Consider the following 20,857-nt stretch of genomic DNA (forward strand, 5'->3'; position numbering starts at 1 on the left):
GAATTCCAGCCGTTTTAGGAAACCCCTTTCCCAAAACAATCACGGCTAACTTAGGAAATAATTAGTCTTCAATTAACTAACAAGATTGAGATGAATGGCGAGGCTTTCATCTTGTTTGGCCAAAAGCATCATTGAACTGTAAAAGGCCTTGTAATCGTCGAGGGACACATAAATTTCGTAGGGCAAATATCCAACATATCGTAACAGTTATTTACAACTTGTATATATTCATGACTTTCCCAATCCAAAATGTTTTATTGACTTAATGTGTAAAATTAGGTGTAAGCTGGATTCTTGAATCAAGTTGGAAACACGAAATTCCACAGAGATCTTTAGATTTGCTTTTTTAAAAAATCCTTAGTTCAAAGTTCCAAGTAAGGACGATTTTTATTTATTAACGGTATAAATTATTCCAAAAGAAAAAAAACCCATTAGCATTACAGATTACAAACAATGTTACAACAGGAACGTAAAAAAACGTGATAAAGAGTCAAGCTGAAAGGTAAACTTCTCGTAGAGATTACACATAAAGTTTAGAAGGAAGTCGAGGTGTAATGAGTACTTCAAGAGGAATGGCCTTAGCATTCTGCAAGCCAGGACATTCAGTCATATCAACCGGTACGTTATTGGGCGTACTAAACTCAAATCCATGAATCAAACGTGCCAGGGCCAAAGGCAAAACTTGAAGTGCAAATGAAGTACCGGGACATATTCTTCTACCAGCTCCAAATGGAAGGAGTTCATAATCTTGACCTCTAACATCAATACCCACATTTTCTGTTAAGAACCTTTCGGGTTTGAACTGTAAAGGGTCGGACCACACTCGGGGATCACGGTGAATCTTGGATGCGTTTATTATTAGTTGAGTGCCCTTTGGGACGTGGTAGCCAGCTACAACGCAATCTTCGGTCGCTTTGCGCATTCCGGATAGCGGACCGGAGTATAAACGGAACTCTTCTTTGATTACAGCTTGGAGGTATACGAGGTTCTTGATATCTGATTCGTCTACTTGTCTGTCTCTGCCAACGTGAATGTCCAACTCGTCATGGACTTTCTTCAATTCATGTGGGTGGTTCACTAGTAGAGATAGTACCCATACTATACTAACCATATTTGTGTCAGCTCCTCCCAGGATTAGAGTCTAAAACAATGCCAAAACGAACACAGACTTAGTATGCATACATAAATTAAGTAAAGTCTTAGACTTGGTACACTATATTCTTGCAGAGTCTTTCCTAGTAAAGTCTATATTATGGAAATTGTTGGCCTATACTGGCGTCTATATCACGTAGTAGCTACATATACAATACTCTTTTCGTTTCTTGAAAAGAGTTATTATCAGTTTTTCGTTTGGCCTATTTTTAAACTAAAATGAAAAAGTGGCAGTATCTCTTTTTCAGTTCAGAGGTAGTATATAATTAAGAATAAAGCGAATTCTGGGACTTACCAAACAGGTAGCCTTATTGATAGTATCCGCATCATAAATGTCAGACAGTTTTGTATTTTGATCCTCGAGTATGTTAATCATCACATCCATAAAATCTTTTTCAGCTGCCTTCTTATTTGGACCTGATAATAACCTCTCTTTTTTGTGTTCATCCAGCCATCCTTGCATCAAGGCATCTAAATCTCTCGCCACTTTCTTCATTACCTTCTGGTAACCACCAATATCCAACCATCCTAAAAACGGCAAGGCGTCCGAGGGAATGAAAAGTCCCACCAACCTAAAGAACTCTCTCAAAGCGTACTGGCATCTCGCAGCTTCATCATCTTCGGAAGCATCCCTAAAGTTGTATCTCTTACCAACGGCCATCTTCACCGACATATTCAAGGTTAAATCACAAACCCATCGTGTCATATCATGCAATACAGGACCACCGCCGTTGGTTTTCTCTCCCCATGTCTGGTAGAGTTCTTTGACGGATGTATTGATCTCGGAAGCCCATACATGGTGTAAAGATTCAATGCGACTGTGAGAAAGAACTTCTCTGTTCATAATCTTGCGAAGTTCACGCCAATAATGCCCATATGGAGAGAACCCAAACATTGCCGTACCCATGATCTTCATGGCTACCTGCAAAGGACGTGAAGACCATATCTTATCATTTATCGTAAAACATTCTTTCACCACCTCCCAGTCACTAACAATAAGTGATTTATGTACCCCGATGTTAATGGTGAAGACGGGTCCATATTTTTCAGCTAATTTTCCTAGTGCTATGTGAGGAAGGTCTGGTCCTCCTAATACAAGGAGATGACCGATAATCGGCCAACCGCCGGCTGGTACTGGTGGTTCTTTGAGTTTTGAGGATCTGGTTGATGTCTTCCATGTGAGACGTAAAAAATATAGAAACAGTACTAAAGCAACGATGCCACCAGTTACCACTGTGGAAGATGGTGTTGAGATCAAGTAATTGTATAGATGATTCACATCCATAATTAGGGTTTTTGATAAAATTATGATGGTGGAAATGAAAATGATTGAACTAGTAATGAGAGAATAAAGGTGATGATGATGGGAGTATTTGATGAAGTGTTTGAATATTGGAAATGGAATTAGATGGATAAATTTATATCTCTAAGAGGTTTATTTATAGTACTACTTTGTCATGTTATATTCAATTATTAAGGTCAAACTTTGAAAAGTTCACAATGTGTTATGGCTTCCATGAGGATGACCTAGCTAGGTTAATCACTTGGCAAATCATAACCTTGAGGCCTAATATTATCTGGATTATGGTTTGAATTGAAATGGTCGTGATAAGAAAAAATTGCAGATCAAATTTTGACCAACGTGTATTCTGGGTCAAAATGTTACGTTAGAGCTGAACAATAATTTGCATTGCACATGCAATATATCCTGCATGCATATTATCACGGTATATACGGCTTATCATAATTTAGAAAGTCACAAACTCTAGAGTTTTCGTATAATTTGTGCGCATAAGTTTAACATTTGTTCAAATTTGAATGGTTGAAACGCTTGAGTGATCGCTGCTAGCGCAAGCAAAAACATAGCTCAACACTCAAGAAAAAAAGTTTAACATTTGTTCTAAGTTAGAGTTTGTTGCATGGAAAGATTCTCTCATAAGTCATTTTTGTAAAATAATCGGGACATATCGAGCCATGCACTTCGCCATGACGTTCTTTATCCTGATGAGCAATGTCTTGGCTGCAAGCATGCAATGCATCGTAACCTTGAAGTTCAAACTTATTTGTTTTGGTCAGGATTCTTTCTTTCTTTTGGATTTAGAATGTCAAACAAAATGTCATTATTGATAAAAGAAAAATGAGAGAACAAGAGTAGAAACGCCTAAGTGTGTTGCCTAAACAGCCAACCCATATACACACAGCTTAAAACAAAACAAACAGAACGCAGAAAACTAGAACAAACAACTAAACTTCCTAAAGATAGAGCCTACTAACATCCATACATTGCATAGAAACAAACTTCGTACGTTTTTGGAATTCTGGAATCAAAGATCAATTGTTAAAGAATTTCAACAAATTCTACGATTCGTGATTCTGTAAAATAATAAATATATATAGTTTTCACCTGTCCAGGTTACAACGATGGAACACAAAGGTGATTTCACATGAGCTAGAACAATATTTCCAACTTTTATTTTATTTTATTTTCTTGAAGAGAAGGATTTGACTACAACAATTTTAGTTTTTACCCCTAGGCGTACGCACCTCTCTAAAAGTCCACATATACAGACGTACGATATAGGAAAGGGGACAATTGCATTGACGACTGTATCATGCGTATCATTATGGAATTCAGGACCACAATCTTGACTTATGCAAACCAGAATAACAATATGCACTAATTAATGTACACTAGTGACGAACTTGTTTAAGTTGTCAAACCTTATCTTCTTGCAGCAAAAGTTTGAACGACTTCTTGATATTTTCTCAGCCTGTTCTAGAACAATTTACACGTACGTAATAATCTGACTCATGCAAACCAGAATCACCATTTGATGTATGAACGTAGTTTAGGTTTGGTTTCCAATGGTAGTGCTAAAAGATTACATTTGTGAATTCCATTTTATTGTGCACGATATTGTGACAAGCATTGACACTTTTCTAAGAGCAACCCCATATTGTTGAAGAAAACTTAGATGAGTTCTTGTGTTAATATTGTATATATAATTTGAGGCCGAAATAGTGACTCCAGAACGAAAGTTTGGCCAAAAGTTTGAATTCTAGAATTCCTGCCTCCTATCAATGGGAATTAAGAGTTTTACATTTTATTCGGCATTCATAACCTCTACTTCTCCGTAACTTTCTTCCCACATCCTCTCTTCTTTTTCCAGTTCTCATACGACATGAAGTTGACGGGAGATTATGATGTAGGTTTTCGTTCTTTTTCTTTGTATACCCAATTGATCTGAGGCTTTAATATCCTAGAGGTTTAGCAGGCCGATTGGAAGACACATAAAGCAATTTTATTTGTAAACCCTAATTCATATTCTTCTTTTACTCTTTTTTCTATTCACTGTTTCCGTTAGATTCGGTCTTCTTATCGCGTGTTCTTATTTTCTCTCCACCTTATTTGCATATTTTGCAGTGGCATCTAATTGTGCCTTAGACAGCCAAAGAAATGTTGTATATTCCATGTATCGGCCCTGAAAAATTAATCGATGTAATCCGGATCTTCCTTTCTCTTAGACGGTATAGATGCGATAAATTCGATGATTGATGCTAAGTTTTGTGATTTCTGATTGGGATAAGTGATTTCAGGGAGGAGATTGAAACATCAATTATTTCCATGTAAAGAAAATAGGTTTGCTTGCGTATACATAGCAGGTCAGTACACACAAGAATCCATCTGTTAATGTGGTTAAGTTGAAATGTTCTTTCGTCAGTGGTGTTTGATAATGTTTGTCATGTTCACAAAAGATTTCTCAAATCTCAACCATGGTCACTATAATGTGCTTTCACTGTCGTTTATGTTTTTTTTGTAGAATGCTTTCGATTACATAATTTATCTTCTCGTGATAATTTATGTGTTCCTGTTTTCGTTTTATCTTATTGGCTCTTCTCAATAAGATGTGGACGGGGAACTAAGAGCATTAAGTCCAATAGAAATATGTTAGGTAAAGGTTACAAGTGGCTTATATTCTACTCAACTCTTTGGGGTTATTGAAGGTACGTTTTCATAGTGATTGCAGTTTCTATAATGGAAGTTCAAGTTTGATTATCCTTCAAAAATTGAGTTTTCATTCAATTTTTGGTATACCGAATTAGACAAAGGCTTCCTATCTAGGGTTTTCGCGGGCCTTAGAAAATCAATCACTCGAATAAGATAAATAAATATATATATATATATATATATATCTACATCTATCAACAATGGTGGCAAAGTTTACACTAACTACGTACTATGATGATTATACGAAGTATGGGTTTTTAAATATCGAGTTGTGACGGCACAAAAAATCTATATTCCATTGTCCATCAACAATAGTGATGTTTTTCCGTATCTCTCATGATTATATGCAGCATAGCACTACTATTTATTTTTAGAACTATTTTGCATCATATAGCAAAGTATTTTGCATCATACAGCAGGTACACCACAGAGAGTGTGGGTCTTTTTCATTTTCCTCATTATGAAAGATCATTGTAGGGGTATGAAAATACAATCAAAGTAATAGGTCAAAATTAGTTTTTCTTCTGTCTTGAAAGGAGGGTGTGAAATTTTACAGCTTTTAGGATAATGATTGTTATGATATTGCATTGAAACAATACGATTGATAGAGTAATATGATAAGAATTATTTAGAAAAAATTATTTGATTAACGGATTGTTAGGGAGTTCTTTTCATATCTTCATTTATAAACTATTCTAACTATTTAAAAAAAATGTTTTCTTGCACAACGACAGAAACTTACAAAATAGAATCACGATATGGAGCCACCTTAATAAAGGGAATTAGGTGAGCCTCATTGAGCAGTTCCGGATCACATATAATGGGCGAAGGTCATCGTGAAGGGAGTCACTCTAGGTATTTGCAAGTTCTATGACGTGAGTCATCGTGAAGGGAGTCACTCTAGGTATCTACAAGTTCTATGACGGAAAATTTCCATGTCAGCTGCAGTTTTCTCAGGGTATGGTTTCTCAATCCTAGGTATCCTTCCTAGATATGTGTGATCACTGGATGACATAATTAAGCTCTTCTTGCTAGATTAAATAGTTGTAAGGTTGGTATTATTTTCTTGGAATATGAGAATGTTGGTATGCTCATAAGGAACCAAGTGAGCTTTAGTGCGGGAAGCAGTTACTGGAAATTCATACTTTAGTGGTTTAGTAAAGCTATTGAACATATCGATGCTAAGAATAGAAGGGATTTAAGATATTGAGATTGTTAGGGACATCATTTTGATAAGTATGACGGACTGCATCATTTTAACATGTTTTTATATATCAAATTAGTGGACGTCATGTGCCCTTAAAATAATAATCTAAATGGATTCATTTTCACCCAGTCTTCACATATGTATAGGTGGATTACATAAGTTGCTATTGCCTCTTATCTTCAATTTCTCCTGTAAGTTGAATACCACGGTTCATGGTACTCCCTTTGTTAATGTGAACTGATGAATCCATTTCTTTCTGTGAAGTACAAGTCTATGACGCTTTTTTCCCTCTCATCTCCGTTGGTAAGAACTAAAGTAGATATGCCCAAGGCAAAGCTGGATGCAGATTAACGGATGTGTTGGTAAGTTCTTGATGCTTTAAATAACTTTAATTGAATGAGTTCAGATGTTTTTGTTTATCGTACACCAATTCTTATGTTATGATTCATATGAAATATTGTACTCCGAATCTTATAATTTTATGATTCGCTAGATTTTGGAGATTTAGCTTTGCATTACATCATTCCAAACACAAATCATAGCTTATCTATGTTAGGGAATCATAGCTTAGCTATGTTAGGACTCCTGAGTTATATAGGAGACAGACCGACATATAAATGTCCAACCTTATTATAAACTTGCATGTTTCTCAAATACCTACCTCTAAGTGACGGAGGTAGAGTCTTGGTGATTATCAAACTTTCGATTTTTTTTTTTGCATTTCTCATAAATTAAAGTGTGTATCAGCCAGACAAACTGAACTACTGTACTTTGCTGAATTTTTTCCATGACAATACAAATTTACTTATCCAGTTATGCTGTTACGAAGACCATGCAGAGTCTTGGAGTTCACTTGCCAATACCAGTTTTCACTCATTGGAAATGCTATGTGGTAGTTTTCACTCATCACGTCAAAGTTCGAAAATTACTGATAAAAATAAATTTCATATAAAGAAGCGTTCAGTAATTTACATTAAGGTAACAAGCAATTACTAATAGTAGATTATAAGTACTAGATAACATAAAATTGTGTCAGATGCAGGTGTCGCTGGAGATGGAGAAACTTCAACATCAAAGGGAGGGGAACTTGAATATATTAGAAGAACTAAGTAGAGACAAAAAATGAGAGTTCTTGACAAAGTATATCAAATGTAAACTTGACGGAGTTGTGAGTTGTAAAATACAATTTTAATATTTTACGTATTCAAGTTTCCTAATCATGTAATTAATGTTTTTTTATTGCTTAATCGATAACTAGCTCGGTCAGTTTTCTTTCTTGAGTTGTTTTTTTTTCTTTTTTTACGTAACCAAGTACATATGTTTCTCTAGATTACAACTCTGAGATTAATTTGATTGAAAATAGATTTCGAATTCGATATACCTTGAGTAAAACTAAGCAATCTAATTGATAATTTTTTTTGGATATTATTTGAATTGACTATCCCCGTGCAACGCACGGGTAATATACTAGTATATCCTTATTAAAGGATAATATATTGTTTCCTGGTATATAGGATCTTTGCTTTATCATAATATTGGGCTCTATATATTCATGAGTTGTGTAACCAGAATTGATAAGATTATCATAATAAGAATTATCTTCTTCTTGATCTTATATTTGTGAAGATGGTATCTATGAGCTAGGATTCTTGAATCATGGGTTGTGATTCAGAATTATACCAAAATAAATCAAATCAAAAAGGGAAGATGGAAAACAAATTTGCTCCTATTATCGTTCAATCTGAAGGTGCAGTATTCAAGCCTGGGATTGTTCTTGATGAAACAAACTATGATTTGTGGTCACAAATCATGGAGATGCATATTGCTGAAAAATAAAAAACCTCATTTATTATGGGAAGGACAAAAAAAACCTACCGAGGAATATCCAAGATATGAGAAGTGGCACACAGATAATCAAAAAGTCAAGAGATGGTTGTTGATGTCTATATCATCTGAAATCATGAAGAGATATATTCGGTTACCTACTGCTAGAGAGATTTGGGATGCATTATCTAAAGCCTTTTATGATGGAGATGATGATATGCAGGTATTTACTCTAAATCGATGAGTGTTTTCGGCAAAACAAAATGGCAGAGCACTCTCAATTTATTATGGAGAACTAACTGAAATATTTGGAGAGCTGGATCATCGTGACAAGGTGGTTATGGAGAATTCTAATGATATTGAAGCCTATCGAAAATCAATTCAGCGCCTAAGGGTGCATATATTCCTTGCTGGATTAGATGAAAGTTTTGAACAGATCCGTGGTGAAATCTTGAGAAAGGATCCTATTCCTGAATTGGAATCATGTTATGCACTCGTTCGTCGTGAATCTGTTCGACGTACAACGATGGAAAAAGAATCGGAAGAAGTTGAACCTGCTGCTATGGAAACTCGAAACCGGTACAATCTAAAAGGGTCTTTTCAGAGATACTCAAAGACTGAGGTGGACAAGTCATCACTTAAGTGTACACACTGTAATCAATCTGGACATACAATTGACATGTGTTTCGAGTTGGTTAGATATCCAGATTGGTGGGATCAACATCTAGAGAGGAATAAGGAGACAAAGAAAAATTCTGGTGCTCCAATGGCTTCAACAAAGAAAGGAAAGGATTCCATGGTAATATCTGCATCAGTAGCAAGGACAGGTAACGATGGTAAGTTTTTAAATGTTTCTTAACTTGTTTCGAATAATTCATGGATAGTTGATTCCGGTTCCACAGACCATATGACATGTGATTCTAAACAAATCTATCCCCTTAAACCATCCTTACAAAAAACAGTCTCTACTGCAAATGGCTCACAAGCTCCGATTACTGTTGAAGGGTCAATATCTCTCACTGAAATTTTAAACTTAGATTCTTTAGTAGTTCCTACATTAGAATGTAATCTCCTATCAGTTTCCAAAATAACTAATACTTTACATTGTGTAGTGATATTTTGGCCTGACTGTTGTGTTTTTAAGGACGTCACAACGAAGCAAACGATTGGTTATGGTGTTAAGCGTGGGAAGTTGTATTATCTGGATTTGTTGTTAAGTAGTTCGGATAAGCCACGTCAAACTCTTCTTGCTGATGGTTCTGAGGGGGAGAGACAAAAATCTCAAATTTTTTTATGGCATGCGTCGTTTGGTTATTTAAAAAAATTATTTCCTAATTTGTTTGAAAAATTGATATTTCTAGTTTTCATTGTGAAGTATGTGAACTTGGAAAAAGCCATCGTGCTTCTTTTCCATTATCATTCAATAAGAGTCCAATTCCTTTTATGATCATACACTCTGATGTTTGGGGGCCATCTAAAACTACTACCCTGGGTGGTTCAAGATGGTTTGTTACCTTTATTGATGATTACACTAGAATGACGTGGGTGTGTCTCATGAAAAACAAAAGTGAAGTTACCGCCTTGTTTCAAAAGTTCCATAAGATGATTAACACTCAGTACAACAAACAGATTCAAGTACTTCGTAGTGATAATGGTGGTATATATGGATTCTGACCTTCAACATTATTTTGAAGGACACATGATTATTCATCAAACTACTTGCTCTAATACGCCTCAGCAGAATGGAGTAGCAGAGAGAAAGAATCGTCACTTACTGGAAGTGGTTCGTGCTTCATTGATAGAAGCACATATGCCACTAATGTATTGGGGAGAGGCACTTACTTCTGCAGCATATCTTATCAATCGAGTGCCATCTAGTACCATTGTGTTTCAAACACCCCATCAAGCTCTTGCTGAAGCAGTTGTGGATCCAACTGTTCCTAATATGCCGCCTCATGTGTTTGGTTGTGTAGCTTATGTTCATATGCACAAGAACCAACGTGATAAGTTGGCTCATAGAGCTCTGAAGTGTGTATTTGTGGGATATGCAACAACTAAAAAGGGATACCGTTTCTATCATCCTCCAACCAAAAGAATGTTTGTTACTTTGGATGTTGTATTTCATGAAGATACTATGCATTTTTCATGTGAGTCTGAACTTCAGGGGGAGTAGCATAAGGAAATTCATACTCTGAACTATGATGAAAATATATCGTAAATTGATGTATCTGTTATTGTCAACTCTGATGATATGGTAAGAGAATCTGTTGATGAAAGTTCTTCACTAGAAGAAACAGAAAGTATAGTATTAGATAGTGATATAGAGATTCAAGATGAGGTTATGATATAAGAGATTCCAGAGTCTACGTTACCTCAAGAAGATGAAACACCAAACCAATCGTTTGCTACGGATGTTCTTGAAGAATCTAGGAGACAACTTCCACAACGTGTAAACAGAGGTATTCCTAAACCCATATATGAACCTGAAATCTCTAGTAAGGTTAAGTACCCTATGAGTCATTATGTCTCTCACCATCGTTTGTCTAAAGCTAATAAGGCATTCGTGAATCAACTATCTACTGTTTTTATTCCTAACAATGTGCAGGAAGCATTAGCTGATCCAAAATGGAGAGCAGCTATAGAAGAAGAAATGAGGTCCCTTTTTCAGAATGATACTTGGGATTATGTTGATTGTCCAGAAGGAAGAAAGATTGTGGGGGTGTCGTTGGATTTTCACCATTAAATACAAGGCAAATGGTGAGATTGAATGTTATAAAGAAAGATTAGTTGCTAAAGAGTACATCCAAACTTATGGTATCGACTATACAGAAACTTTTGCTCCAGTAGCGAAAATCAACACAGTACGAGTATTGTTATCGCTTGCTGCAAACTTGGATTGGCCTTTGCAACAGTTTGATGTAAAGAATGCTTTCTTGCATGGTGAATTAATTGAAGAAGTTTACATGAAGCTCCCACCTGATATTTCAGTTCCAGGATCTCATGGTAAGAAGGTATGTAAGCTAAACAAGTCATTGTATGGACTAAAACAATCTCCAAGGGCCTGGTTTGCAGATTCACCAAATCTATGAGGAACTTTGGATATCGTCAGAGTAATTCTGATCATACTTTGTTCATAAAGAAAAGGAAGGATATAATTATTGCTCTTATCATATATGTAGAAGATATGGTGGTGACAGGAAATGATCCAGAGGAGAGGAAATCTTTGCAAAGATACTTATCAAAGGAATTTCAAATGAAAGATCTTGGTTCATTAAAATACTTCCTTGGGATTGAAGTTTCTCGATCCAGTGAAGGAATTTTCTTATCACAAAGGAAATATGTTCTTGATCTACTAAAAGAAGTGGGCATGTCAGCCAATCCACACACCTTTAGAAGAAAAGGTAAATATGTGTATTGAACCTGATCTAGTTCCTGCTGATAAAAGGAGATATCAAAGACTTGTGGGGAGATTGATGTATCTATCTCACACAAGGCCAGATCCTGCTTATGCACTCAGTGTTGTTAGTCAATTCATGCACAATCCAGGTGAACAACACATGGATGCAGTATTACGTATTTTGAGGTATTTGAAGTCTGCTCCTGGAAAAGGAATTTTATTCTCTAAAAATGAAGATTCTAGAAAGGTTGTAGCATATACAGATTCTGACTATACAGGAGAAATAGATGGCAGACGTTCTACTACAGGCTACTTTACCTTTGTGGGAGGTAACTTAGTTACTTGGAGAAGTAAGAAACAAAATATTGTTACACGATCAAGCGCAGAGGCTGAATTCAGAGGTATGGCAGATGGAATTTGTGAAACTTTGTGGTTAAGGCTTCTCCTTAAGGATTTGGGGTTTCCTCTCAAGGATCCTATTACTCTGTATTCTGATAACAAAACTGCGTGTGATATTGCTCATAATCCTGTTCAGCATGATCGTACTAAACATGTGGAGGTTGATAGGTTCTTCATCAAAGAGAAGCTGGACAACAACATTATTGAGCTGCCACCTGTTCGGTCTGAAGAACAACTTGCAGATATTCTCACACATGGAGTGTCATGCAAAAAATACTTGAGTTTTCTGGACAAGTTGGGCATGTGTGATATCTATGCACCAACTTGAGGGAGAGTGTTAATATATATCCTTATTTAAGGATAATATATTGTTTCCTAGTATATATGATCTTTGCTTAATCATAATATTGGGCTCTATATATTCATGAACTGTGTAACCAGAATTGATAAGATTATCATAATAAAAATTATCTTCTTCTTGATCCTATATTTGTGAAGATCTTGAACAACAGTGGCCAAGAGAGTGATTTGTATTGCCATTACTAATTGATATTTGATTGATTTGGAGTATAAATTAAAGTTGGTTGTGACTAAATGTAGTTTTGAGACCTTTCGAGACTAAATGTTGTGACGGGTGGTTAATTTTCCTGCTAGCTTGCTTTACAGGAAAACAAGGATACTGCCCCAATATCGAGCTTCAAGTCAATGGACCAAAAGAAGAATCCTATGAAAGTCACCAAGGGGACACAAATATGCAGGAGGTTCATGTTTTACAAGAATTATTTGGACAAATTGGAATTTATGAATCTATGATCATATTTATTTTCTTAAATGCCTCTCTGCATGCCTTCGATTGGAGAATGGCTTGCTAGAATTTCTTATATTGTGTAGTAGCTGCTTATTTCGACTAAAACATCATTTAGCTATAAGTTATTGAATCAGCTTATAAACACTGCCAAAGACTAAGAATGAGAGGAGTGCACGTTAGATGTAGCTTGCTAGTTGGAGTGTTACTGACATAATAATTTGATACCGCTATTTTTGATCAACTATCAGTTATTAAATGCATGGGATGATCATGTGCTACGGTCAGATGGTAGAATCATCTCCAAGTGGTATGTAGTCAAGATGACTTGATTTTTGCCAAGTCAACATATATATCAAAGAAATTTGGGAGAAAAAGAGGAACGCTAAAAAGTTGCGTAACAAAAAGGAATCGAGCTGATTGGGTGGAGGTCTTCAAGTCAAGAAAATTAATCTAAGTGGGAAGATTGCATGAAGTTCATTCAATCATGGATAAGAAGAAATGAAGAAAGTGGTTTTTATGATTCCTCCATGGGAGCAGCTCCTCAAAGCGCAGTGGGCCAGATCAACCATGTTGGGTATTGTCTTGTCAAGTGTGGGTCAGACGGTTAAATTTGTTCCCAATGTCAAAAAGAAAATATTGGAGAGTTTTAGTTACATTTTTTTAATTAAACAATATTGTATTAAACACTAAGAGAAGTTATATACAAATACGTCACAAAATGACTAAACCAAACATGAAGATTGGTGCTTATAAAAACTTCTCGTACACCTACAACCAATCTTCTTACGCAACACAAATATTACCGGCACATCCACCAAAAAAAAATCGTATTACTAGAAACTTCTTCTGGGGACACGACTCAACCGTTGGGAAGCTTCATTCAATTGGATTTAACAAATTTATAAGTCCTAGATCTAAAGGAGGATTGGGAATTCTCAGCAGTAAAGAGCATAACAAAGTCCTCCTAATGAAGAGAATCTGGAACATCCATGTAACAAAGTCCCCCCTCCCCAACCTTCCATAAGCCCCCAATGGAGACAACTAGCTTCACTCACACTCACCTTGAAAAATCATCTATTCCACCAGATAAGAAATGGCTCCAATACCCCAATCCAAGAAAACTTGATCCCTTAATTCAACAATAACATCGACCCAACACTTTTCCACCCCATACAGTCAGTTGCTGATATCATCGACCCTTCAACCCGATCTTGGCACCATGAAAAACTAAATATCTTTCTCCAATCCACAATGCAAAGAATCGTCAACCTTCACCTTCCACGAGAGGACCAGCCAGACAAAATAATACGGCCTTTCACAAAATCAGGAAAATACACAACGACTTTAGGATATAAATGCCTAACACACACCTCAGATCAATTTCAACAACAACCACTTATCCTCACCAACTTCCTTTGGACATTACCATGTCAACAAAAATACAACTTTTCTTGTGGAAAGCACTTAACGAATGGCTACCAACCCTTTAAATCCTCAATTGCATCCACCTTATCAACTCCAACATCTTCACCCAATGCAATGCAATTCTGATCCTGAAACTGCAACGTATATCCTGCTACATTGTCTGATCGCTACAAATTCTTGGAACCTCCTGCTTCCCCTGATGTCCACTCCACAAAACACCCATCAAGGGGCACCTACCTCTGTAAACCCTCAGACAACTATATCCAAACTCCTGCAAACAAAAACCCAAGTTGAAGTCACGACAGCATTTTACTTTCTTTTTTGGTCCCTTTGGTTAGCTAGAAATGATGCAATATACAATTAAAAGCAAACTAACCCAACAAGCATAATACAAATGGCTACCAAAATTCAGCAGGAATACACATGGTCTCAACACAACCTCCCACTGGTGCTACCTGACTTTCACAAACCCTGTGCACATGATTCCCAACTCAACCAAAATCTTAGTGGGATGGAGCAAACCTGACGAAGACTGGATCAAAATCAACACGGATAGAGATGCCATAGGCCACTCAGGACTTGCAGGAGCAGGTATTATATGCAGGAATGTCGGAGTTATCACACTCTTAGCAATTGAACCCTGAATTCCCTGGGAATAACCACCACCCTCGTTGATGAAACTTGGGCCATACTTATCGCTTCAAGAACGACTGCAGTCCGAGAATGGCCAAAGGTGCAACTAGAAACGGATTCGGAAAATCTGCTGAGATTTCTAACATCGACAACCGAGCCACCTTGGTACTTAATTAATATGATAGCATAAATCAAACTTAGACTTTCCCAAATCCCTCACTGCACCATAAAACACAACCACAGGGAAGGAAATCAAGTGGCAGACAGACTGGCAAACAAAGCAGCGGATGACAGCACAATAGGAAATCTATCGACAACAATCTGGGATCATAAAACACCAACATGTATTAGCTCCATTGTAATGGCAGACTTTATGGGTACTAAGTACCCCCCGTGTAATCTCATCCTAATCTCAATATTTTCATGCTTCAGAAAAAATGTCACAGTCTTCTTTTATAGCTTTAATGACATCAGAATTGAGGCGGTTAAGAAATGTATTACTACTACAACAACAAAAAAAAAAACCTTTTGTGTTCTTTTTCATTTTCCTACATCATTAGTTACTTTATTCAAACAACTATTTACATAAATCACCTTACTATTTAACATCATCGCTAAAAAAAACCTTTACATCAACCAATGTAACCTTTTCTCTCCATTCACATGATGAAGGTTTGTTGTTCAACAAATTAGTAACATTTTTTACAGTCACTTTCCGCCTATATATCTTGAAGTTGTAGCTCGGGTGCCCATTCCAACGCCCTTTTTACTAAAAAGACTTCTCCGCATTTTAGGCTATGTTGTGCCCTGTAAAAAGATTGATGACAAAAATATAATCATTTAACCATAAAACCATACCAATTCCATGTTCTCCTGTGACTTCATCAAAAAAAACATCCACATGAATGCTTAGCTGAGTATTTCTAATATTAGTCTGTGTTTTCGGACGATTTCTACGACCAATAATTTCATGTAAGTTTCTCTGTTTTAACAGAATTTTAATCACACTTACTAGATTCCAAATCCAGGTCCATTGAAAAAATTACTCAAGATTGTGTTTGCAAATACAGTAAAAACTCCATTATTAATATTCTTGGGACTTCACAAAACTATTAATATATGGAGTTTCTTAATATAGAGAGGTACACCAATTTTATTTTACTTTTGCTGATTCAAAGTATGTAAATGATAATGTATATGGATGCGTTCCTTAATCATCCAAATGAGCAACAAGTTGTATATGCTTTAATCGAAGAACGATGGAATTAGACAAGAAAATAAAGGAGATAATCTTGATGGTGATAATAAAAAGATACCAAATGTTCTATGCCAAGAAGCTTTAAACATGCTCGATAAGTTATAAATATTTTGCTTTCAACAAAAAGGTGTTCACTGTAATGAGGTCTTACGCATTAGTAAATCAAAAGATGCGATAAGAATCCAAAAATTTACATCATTTCTCAAATAACTATAGATAAGTACTTTGTTTCATCTTAAAATTTGATGTAACAAGATCTATAAGTTTCCAATAATGACGATAATATTAATATATGGATGTAAATTCCTTATGACGCGAGCAGAAAAAATAATTAATATTAAAATGTGGAGGTTATTACTATTTATGACTGGCCCAAATTGGGACTCTGATTTTTTATTAATATATAAAGTTTATTAATATATGGAGTATCAATATATAGAGTTTTTACCGTAGCAATAAAGAAATTAAAGTTTAAAATGGTATCTAACATCACTAATACACTTAAGCCAATACTCATTAACAGAATAATTAATATCTCATTACATATATTATCCATGTTATTACATACTTGTATAAGCCTGATCAAGGCTAGAACAAAATGAGCCTTATAACGAGGTCTTTTCATTTTTCTTTTTTTGAGAAATCAGCGGTAAATAGGAAAAGTAATTTCTTACAAAATTACAGCTAGCTGGTCAGAGCTCAAAGACTAAATAGACCAACTAATTTTATTGATGCATTTCAAGTTTTCAACACAATACAAACCAACTTACCACTTTAACTACTCAACATTCATAAAGTTCGGGAGAAAGCCGTGGAGAGACAAGAACTTCAAGTGGGGTGGACTTGGCGTTAGTCAATCCAGGGCTCTCTGTCATATCAATAGGTGCAACAGTAGGCCTCTTAAAGTCGAAACCATGCAGCAAACGAGCCAAAGCCAGCGGTAAAACTTGCAGCGCGAAAGCAGTACCAGGGCAAATTCTTCTGCCCGCCCCAAACGGTAGCAGTTCAAAATCTTGGCCTCTAACGTCCATGCCTTTGTGCTCTTCCAAAAATCTCTCTGGATTGAATGATGTTGGATCGGACCATACTCGTGGATCACGATGGATCTTTGAAGCGTTTATAATCAAACGAGTTCCCGCAGGGACGTGGTAACCGGCTACGGTGCAGTCCTCAGTTGATTCGCGGAGACCGGATAATGGACCTGAGTATAAACGCAGGGTTTCTTTCAGTACAGCTTGGATGTACACGAGGTTTTTGACGTCTGACTCGCTTACTTGTCTGTCTCTGCCTACGTGGAGATCTAACTCATCATGGGCTTTCTTCAATGCATCTTGATGGTTAACCAGTAAAGCTAACGCCCAGACTGAATTTACCATATTTGTATCAGTCCCGCCCAGGATTAGAGTCTGCAATGCCACACAGTAGAAAAACAAATCAGTATCCATTATGCAATTAATTATAATTAAATTAGTCAAAAAAAGGTGTTTGTTGAATTATTTACCAATCCGGTGGCTTTGTTGACGGTATCGGAATCGAATTCCGATAGTTTTTCATTTTCAAGTATAGTCATCATAACATCCATGAAATCTTGATCACCTCGTGGCTTTCCTTGCGCTTTTAACAAAGCTCTCTTCTTCTTATGTTCATCTAGCCATTCTTGCATCAACTCATCGAGTTCTTTCGCTACTTTCTTCATCTCTTTTTCGTAACCACCGATATCCAGCCATGCCAAGGACGGCACGGCATCAGATGGCACAAACAAACCCACCAACCGAAAGAAATTTCTCAGGCCATCTTGGCATCTCTTAGCTTCGTCGTCTGCTTTGTCAGCGCCGAAGTTATACCTTTTCCCGGCAACCATCATCACCGACATGTTCAGCGTCATGTCGCTAAACCATTGTTTCATTTCAACCAACGCTGGTTTCTTCCCGCACAGACCGTACAGTTCTTTAATGGATGTGTTAATCTCTTTACCCCATATGTGATATAAAGACTCGATACGACTGTGAGAAAGAACTTCTCGGTTGATGATCTTACGAAGCTCACGCCAGTAATCTCCGTAAGGAGCGAACCCGAACATGGCATAATCGTAACCCATATGTTTCATGGCTACTTGACGTGGACGAGAAGAGAAAACCTTGTCGTTGGTGGTGAAACATTCTTTTGCTACCTCCCAACTGTTGATAACAAGTGCTTTGTGAACACCTATTCGAATAACAAACGCGGGTCCGTATTTGTCTGCTAATTTTCCCAGTGTTATATGAGGAAGGTCTGGTCCGGCTAAGAGCGGGAGATGACCGATGATTGGCCATGCACCGGCTGGTTCAGGTGCCTGTTGTAACTTTGATGATGATTTTTTGTTGGAAGAGAATCTTTTGATGATGAGGTAGACAAGTAGAGCAATTGAAGCAGTGCCGTAAAATAAAGTGGGTTTTGAAACTTGATTCAGTAAGTCAAGATTTGCCATGATGTTTGTTTGGGGAAGTTGGAGAAGAAGGTGGTTATGGCCTTACATGATGAGCTTTATTTATAGTCCCTTTCAAGTTCACAAGTGTGATGGATTCATGTATGGTGGGAATATTATAATATACATTACATTTTTGGCATCAAGATTTAAGAATCAAGGGGAATTGGATAAAAAGTTCCAAGTTTTGGATGTTGAAACTTTTAGTCAAGTCAAACAAACGAAATTGACTTTTGACTGGCTCTGCCTAATAAAATACTAAAATAGATAGATGGTGAACTTTTTGTTATCAAAAAGTATGTTGAACGTTTTGTTCTTATGCATCAAAATGAATTGTTGGGAGCCGAAATGATGTATGCCACCTTCTAAAAATCAATTGTTTTGACTGCATTTTTGTTCTCGTAGCGATCCTAGCGTAGGAATGGGATGGTGATGTCTTACATATACAGTAGTCACTTCGATATTTCGTTGGGAAAGGGATGAGAGTGTTTACTATACGATAGACAGTATATTTATTGTTTGATATGATATTAAAAAAAATGTTTTGCCAATAAAATATATCAACTAAATTGATATGATAATTCTTTTGGTTTATAAGAGCTAACTCTATGGCAAGTTCCTAGGCTGGGTCTAATGGTACGTCAAGATTCAAGTTTCACACTGGATCCACGTCATCAAAACTCATCGTCCAGTCGCAGTGGTTATCCAAGATTCTTAGCCGATATGCAGTTTGAAAGGGCACGACACGCAATTAGAAACGGCGTGTCGTTGGAAAATTCAAAAGCGCCTTTCCTAACGGCGTCTTGACCGGTCAACACGCCGTCCTAATGGCGTGCCGTAGAGTAACCCTAAAACTCGCAGAAGCAGAACTCTTTCTTCTCTTTTCTTTTTTTCTCTCATATGCATCTTCCTCGACTTAAACCAAAAGAACCTCACCTTGCATAGATTGATTTAAGATGATTTAGTGTTTAATGAGAGAAAATCTTTCAAGGGTTCGTTCTAGAAGCCGTGGGGAATCTATTCTTGGTTTTTGGGGAGATTTCATCAACAAATCAACATTAGGTATGAAATTTTAGTTTGATTGATTATATTGATTTTGGGTTTTTGATTATAGTTATAAAGGATTGATTTCGATCATATTGAATGTATAAACTTGATTATGTTGTTATGGAGCAGTAGGATAATGTTTGAATTGATTTGAAAAAATTGGTATGTGAATTTAGGGTTTTGGATATTAGGGTTCTTTTAGGTGAAACACAAATTGATTGATTGATTCATTAATTCATGATTGTAGTTGGATGATTTAATTGTCTTTATGCATGGTTTGATGTATTTGTAATTTGTAATTTGATAAGCATGTCAACAAATTTGTTTTGAGCATTTTGCAATGAGTTTGAGGATTAACTCATGTATTGTTTTGAGTTGATGTAGAGATGATTATATGGGTGAAATTGATGTTGTTAATATGCTTTTGTTGGAGGTTTTCATATGAGCATTGTGCATACCTCAATGTGATGTGAATTTGATTGTGGGAATTCATATGTTGATTGTGCATAGATTAATATATGTGGATGATTGTTTGTTATTCACATGTTGATTGTGCTTCCCTTACTCTTTGATTTTTTAGATAATGGAGCATATCGATTGGTCTAGGTATGAGAAGTTATCCGAACTATCTCAAGGTTTCGGACGGAAAGAACATAAATGTGAGGACTTAGTTACTAAGAGAGAGTTTAAATTTAGGATTAGTTGGACTAACGTAAATAAATTTTACCAAATAGTGGTTCTTAGCAACCCTCGTGCACTGCTACTTCTTCATATGTGTGGTTTTCAGTCTGTATTCGAATTTAATTAGAAGTATGCGGAAAATGGATTAACTGGAGCTTTATGTGAGAGGTGGTGAAATAAGACTAAAACTTTTCACTTCTCTGAGTTTGACCCCTCTAGATTTCTTCCGGTTGACTGGTATTCCAGTCGGAGGAGGTAAGCCAATCCCAGAATTGCCTAAGCAAACAATGACGCCGCAAGAAATTGAAGCTATGGATGATAAGTATTTTCGTGGCGTGTTAGATGTTATGAGACAACGAAAAGAACAGGGTCTGAAAACTGGAGATTATGATTCCAAGGCATGTACGATACGATTATCTCACTTGGATAATTACATTAATAGTAGGGCATATCCGGCTAACAACACCGACATTGCCGATGAATTGACTAGAATCTTCTTTCTTTGGTTTATTGGTGCTTTTTTGTTTGCAGACTTTAGTCTTAGAGTAGATAA

At 36.4% G+C, this 20,857-nt stretch overlaps 2 protein-coding genes across 2 annotated transcripts; both read right to left on the reverse strand.

The window, feature by feature from the left end:
- Positions 1 to 357: 357 nt before the first annotated feature.
- On the reverse strand, positions 358 to 2,548 carry LOC113355404 (cytochrome P450 CYP82D47-like). The gene is made up of 2 exons (XM_026598258.1): positions 1,448 to 2,548; positions 358 to 1,141 (listed from the first exon to the last, which is right to left on the reverse strand). The coding sequence occupies exons 1-2, from the start codon at positions 2,435 to 2,437 to the stop codon at positions 521 to 523; spliced, it is 1,611 nt and encodes a 536-aa protein (XP_026454043.1). The 5' UTR covers positions 2,438 to 2,548; the 3' UTR covers positions 358 to 520.
- A 14,080-nt stretch (positions 2,549 to 16,628) lies between these two features.
- LOC113355405 (cytochrome P450 82C4-like) lies at positions 16,629 to 18,634 on the reverse strand. Its single transcript, XM_026598259.1, has 2 exons — positions 17,614 to 18,634; positions 16,629 to 17,518 (listed from the first exon to the last, which is right to left on the reverse strand). The coding sequence occupies exons 1-2, from the start codon at positions 18,577 to 18,579 to the stop codon at positions 16,895 to 16,897; spliced, it is 1,590 nt and encodes a 529-aa protein (XP_026454044.1). The 5' UTR covers positions 18,580 to 18,634; the 3' UTR covers positions 16,629 to 16,894.
- Positions 18,635 to 20,857: the final 2,223 nt, after the last annotated feature.

This window comes from Papaver somniferum, chromosome 3 (assembly GCF_003573695.1).
Source record: "Papaver somniferum cultivar HN1 chromosome 3, ASM357369v1, whole genome shotgun sequence".
NCBI lineage: Eukaryota > Viridiplantae > Streptophyta > Magnoliopsida > Ranunculales > Papaveraceae > Papaver > Papaver somniferum.

Excerpts from the sequence above, each read along its gene's own strand:
- LOC113355405 (XM_026598259.1), bottom strand. The coding sequence starts at position 18,579 with ATGGCAAATCTTGACTTACTGAATCAAGTTTCAAAACCCACTTTATTT. Across the intron at positions 17,519-17,613 it reads TCAACAAAGCCACCGGATTG|ACTCTAATCCTGGGCGGGAC; the intron begins GTAAATAATTCA and ends GTGGCATTGCAG.
- LOC113355404 (XM_026598258.1), bottom strand. The coding sequence starts at position 2,437 with ATGGATGTGAATCATCTATACAATTACTTGATCTCAACACCATCTTCC. Across the intron at positions 1,142-1,447 it reads TCAATAAGGCTACCTGTTTG|ACTCTAATCCTGGGAGGAGC; the intron begins GTAAGTCCCAGA and ends GCATTGTTTTAG.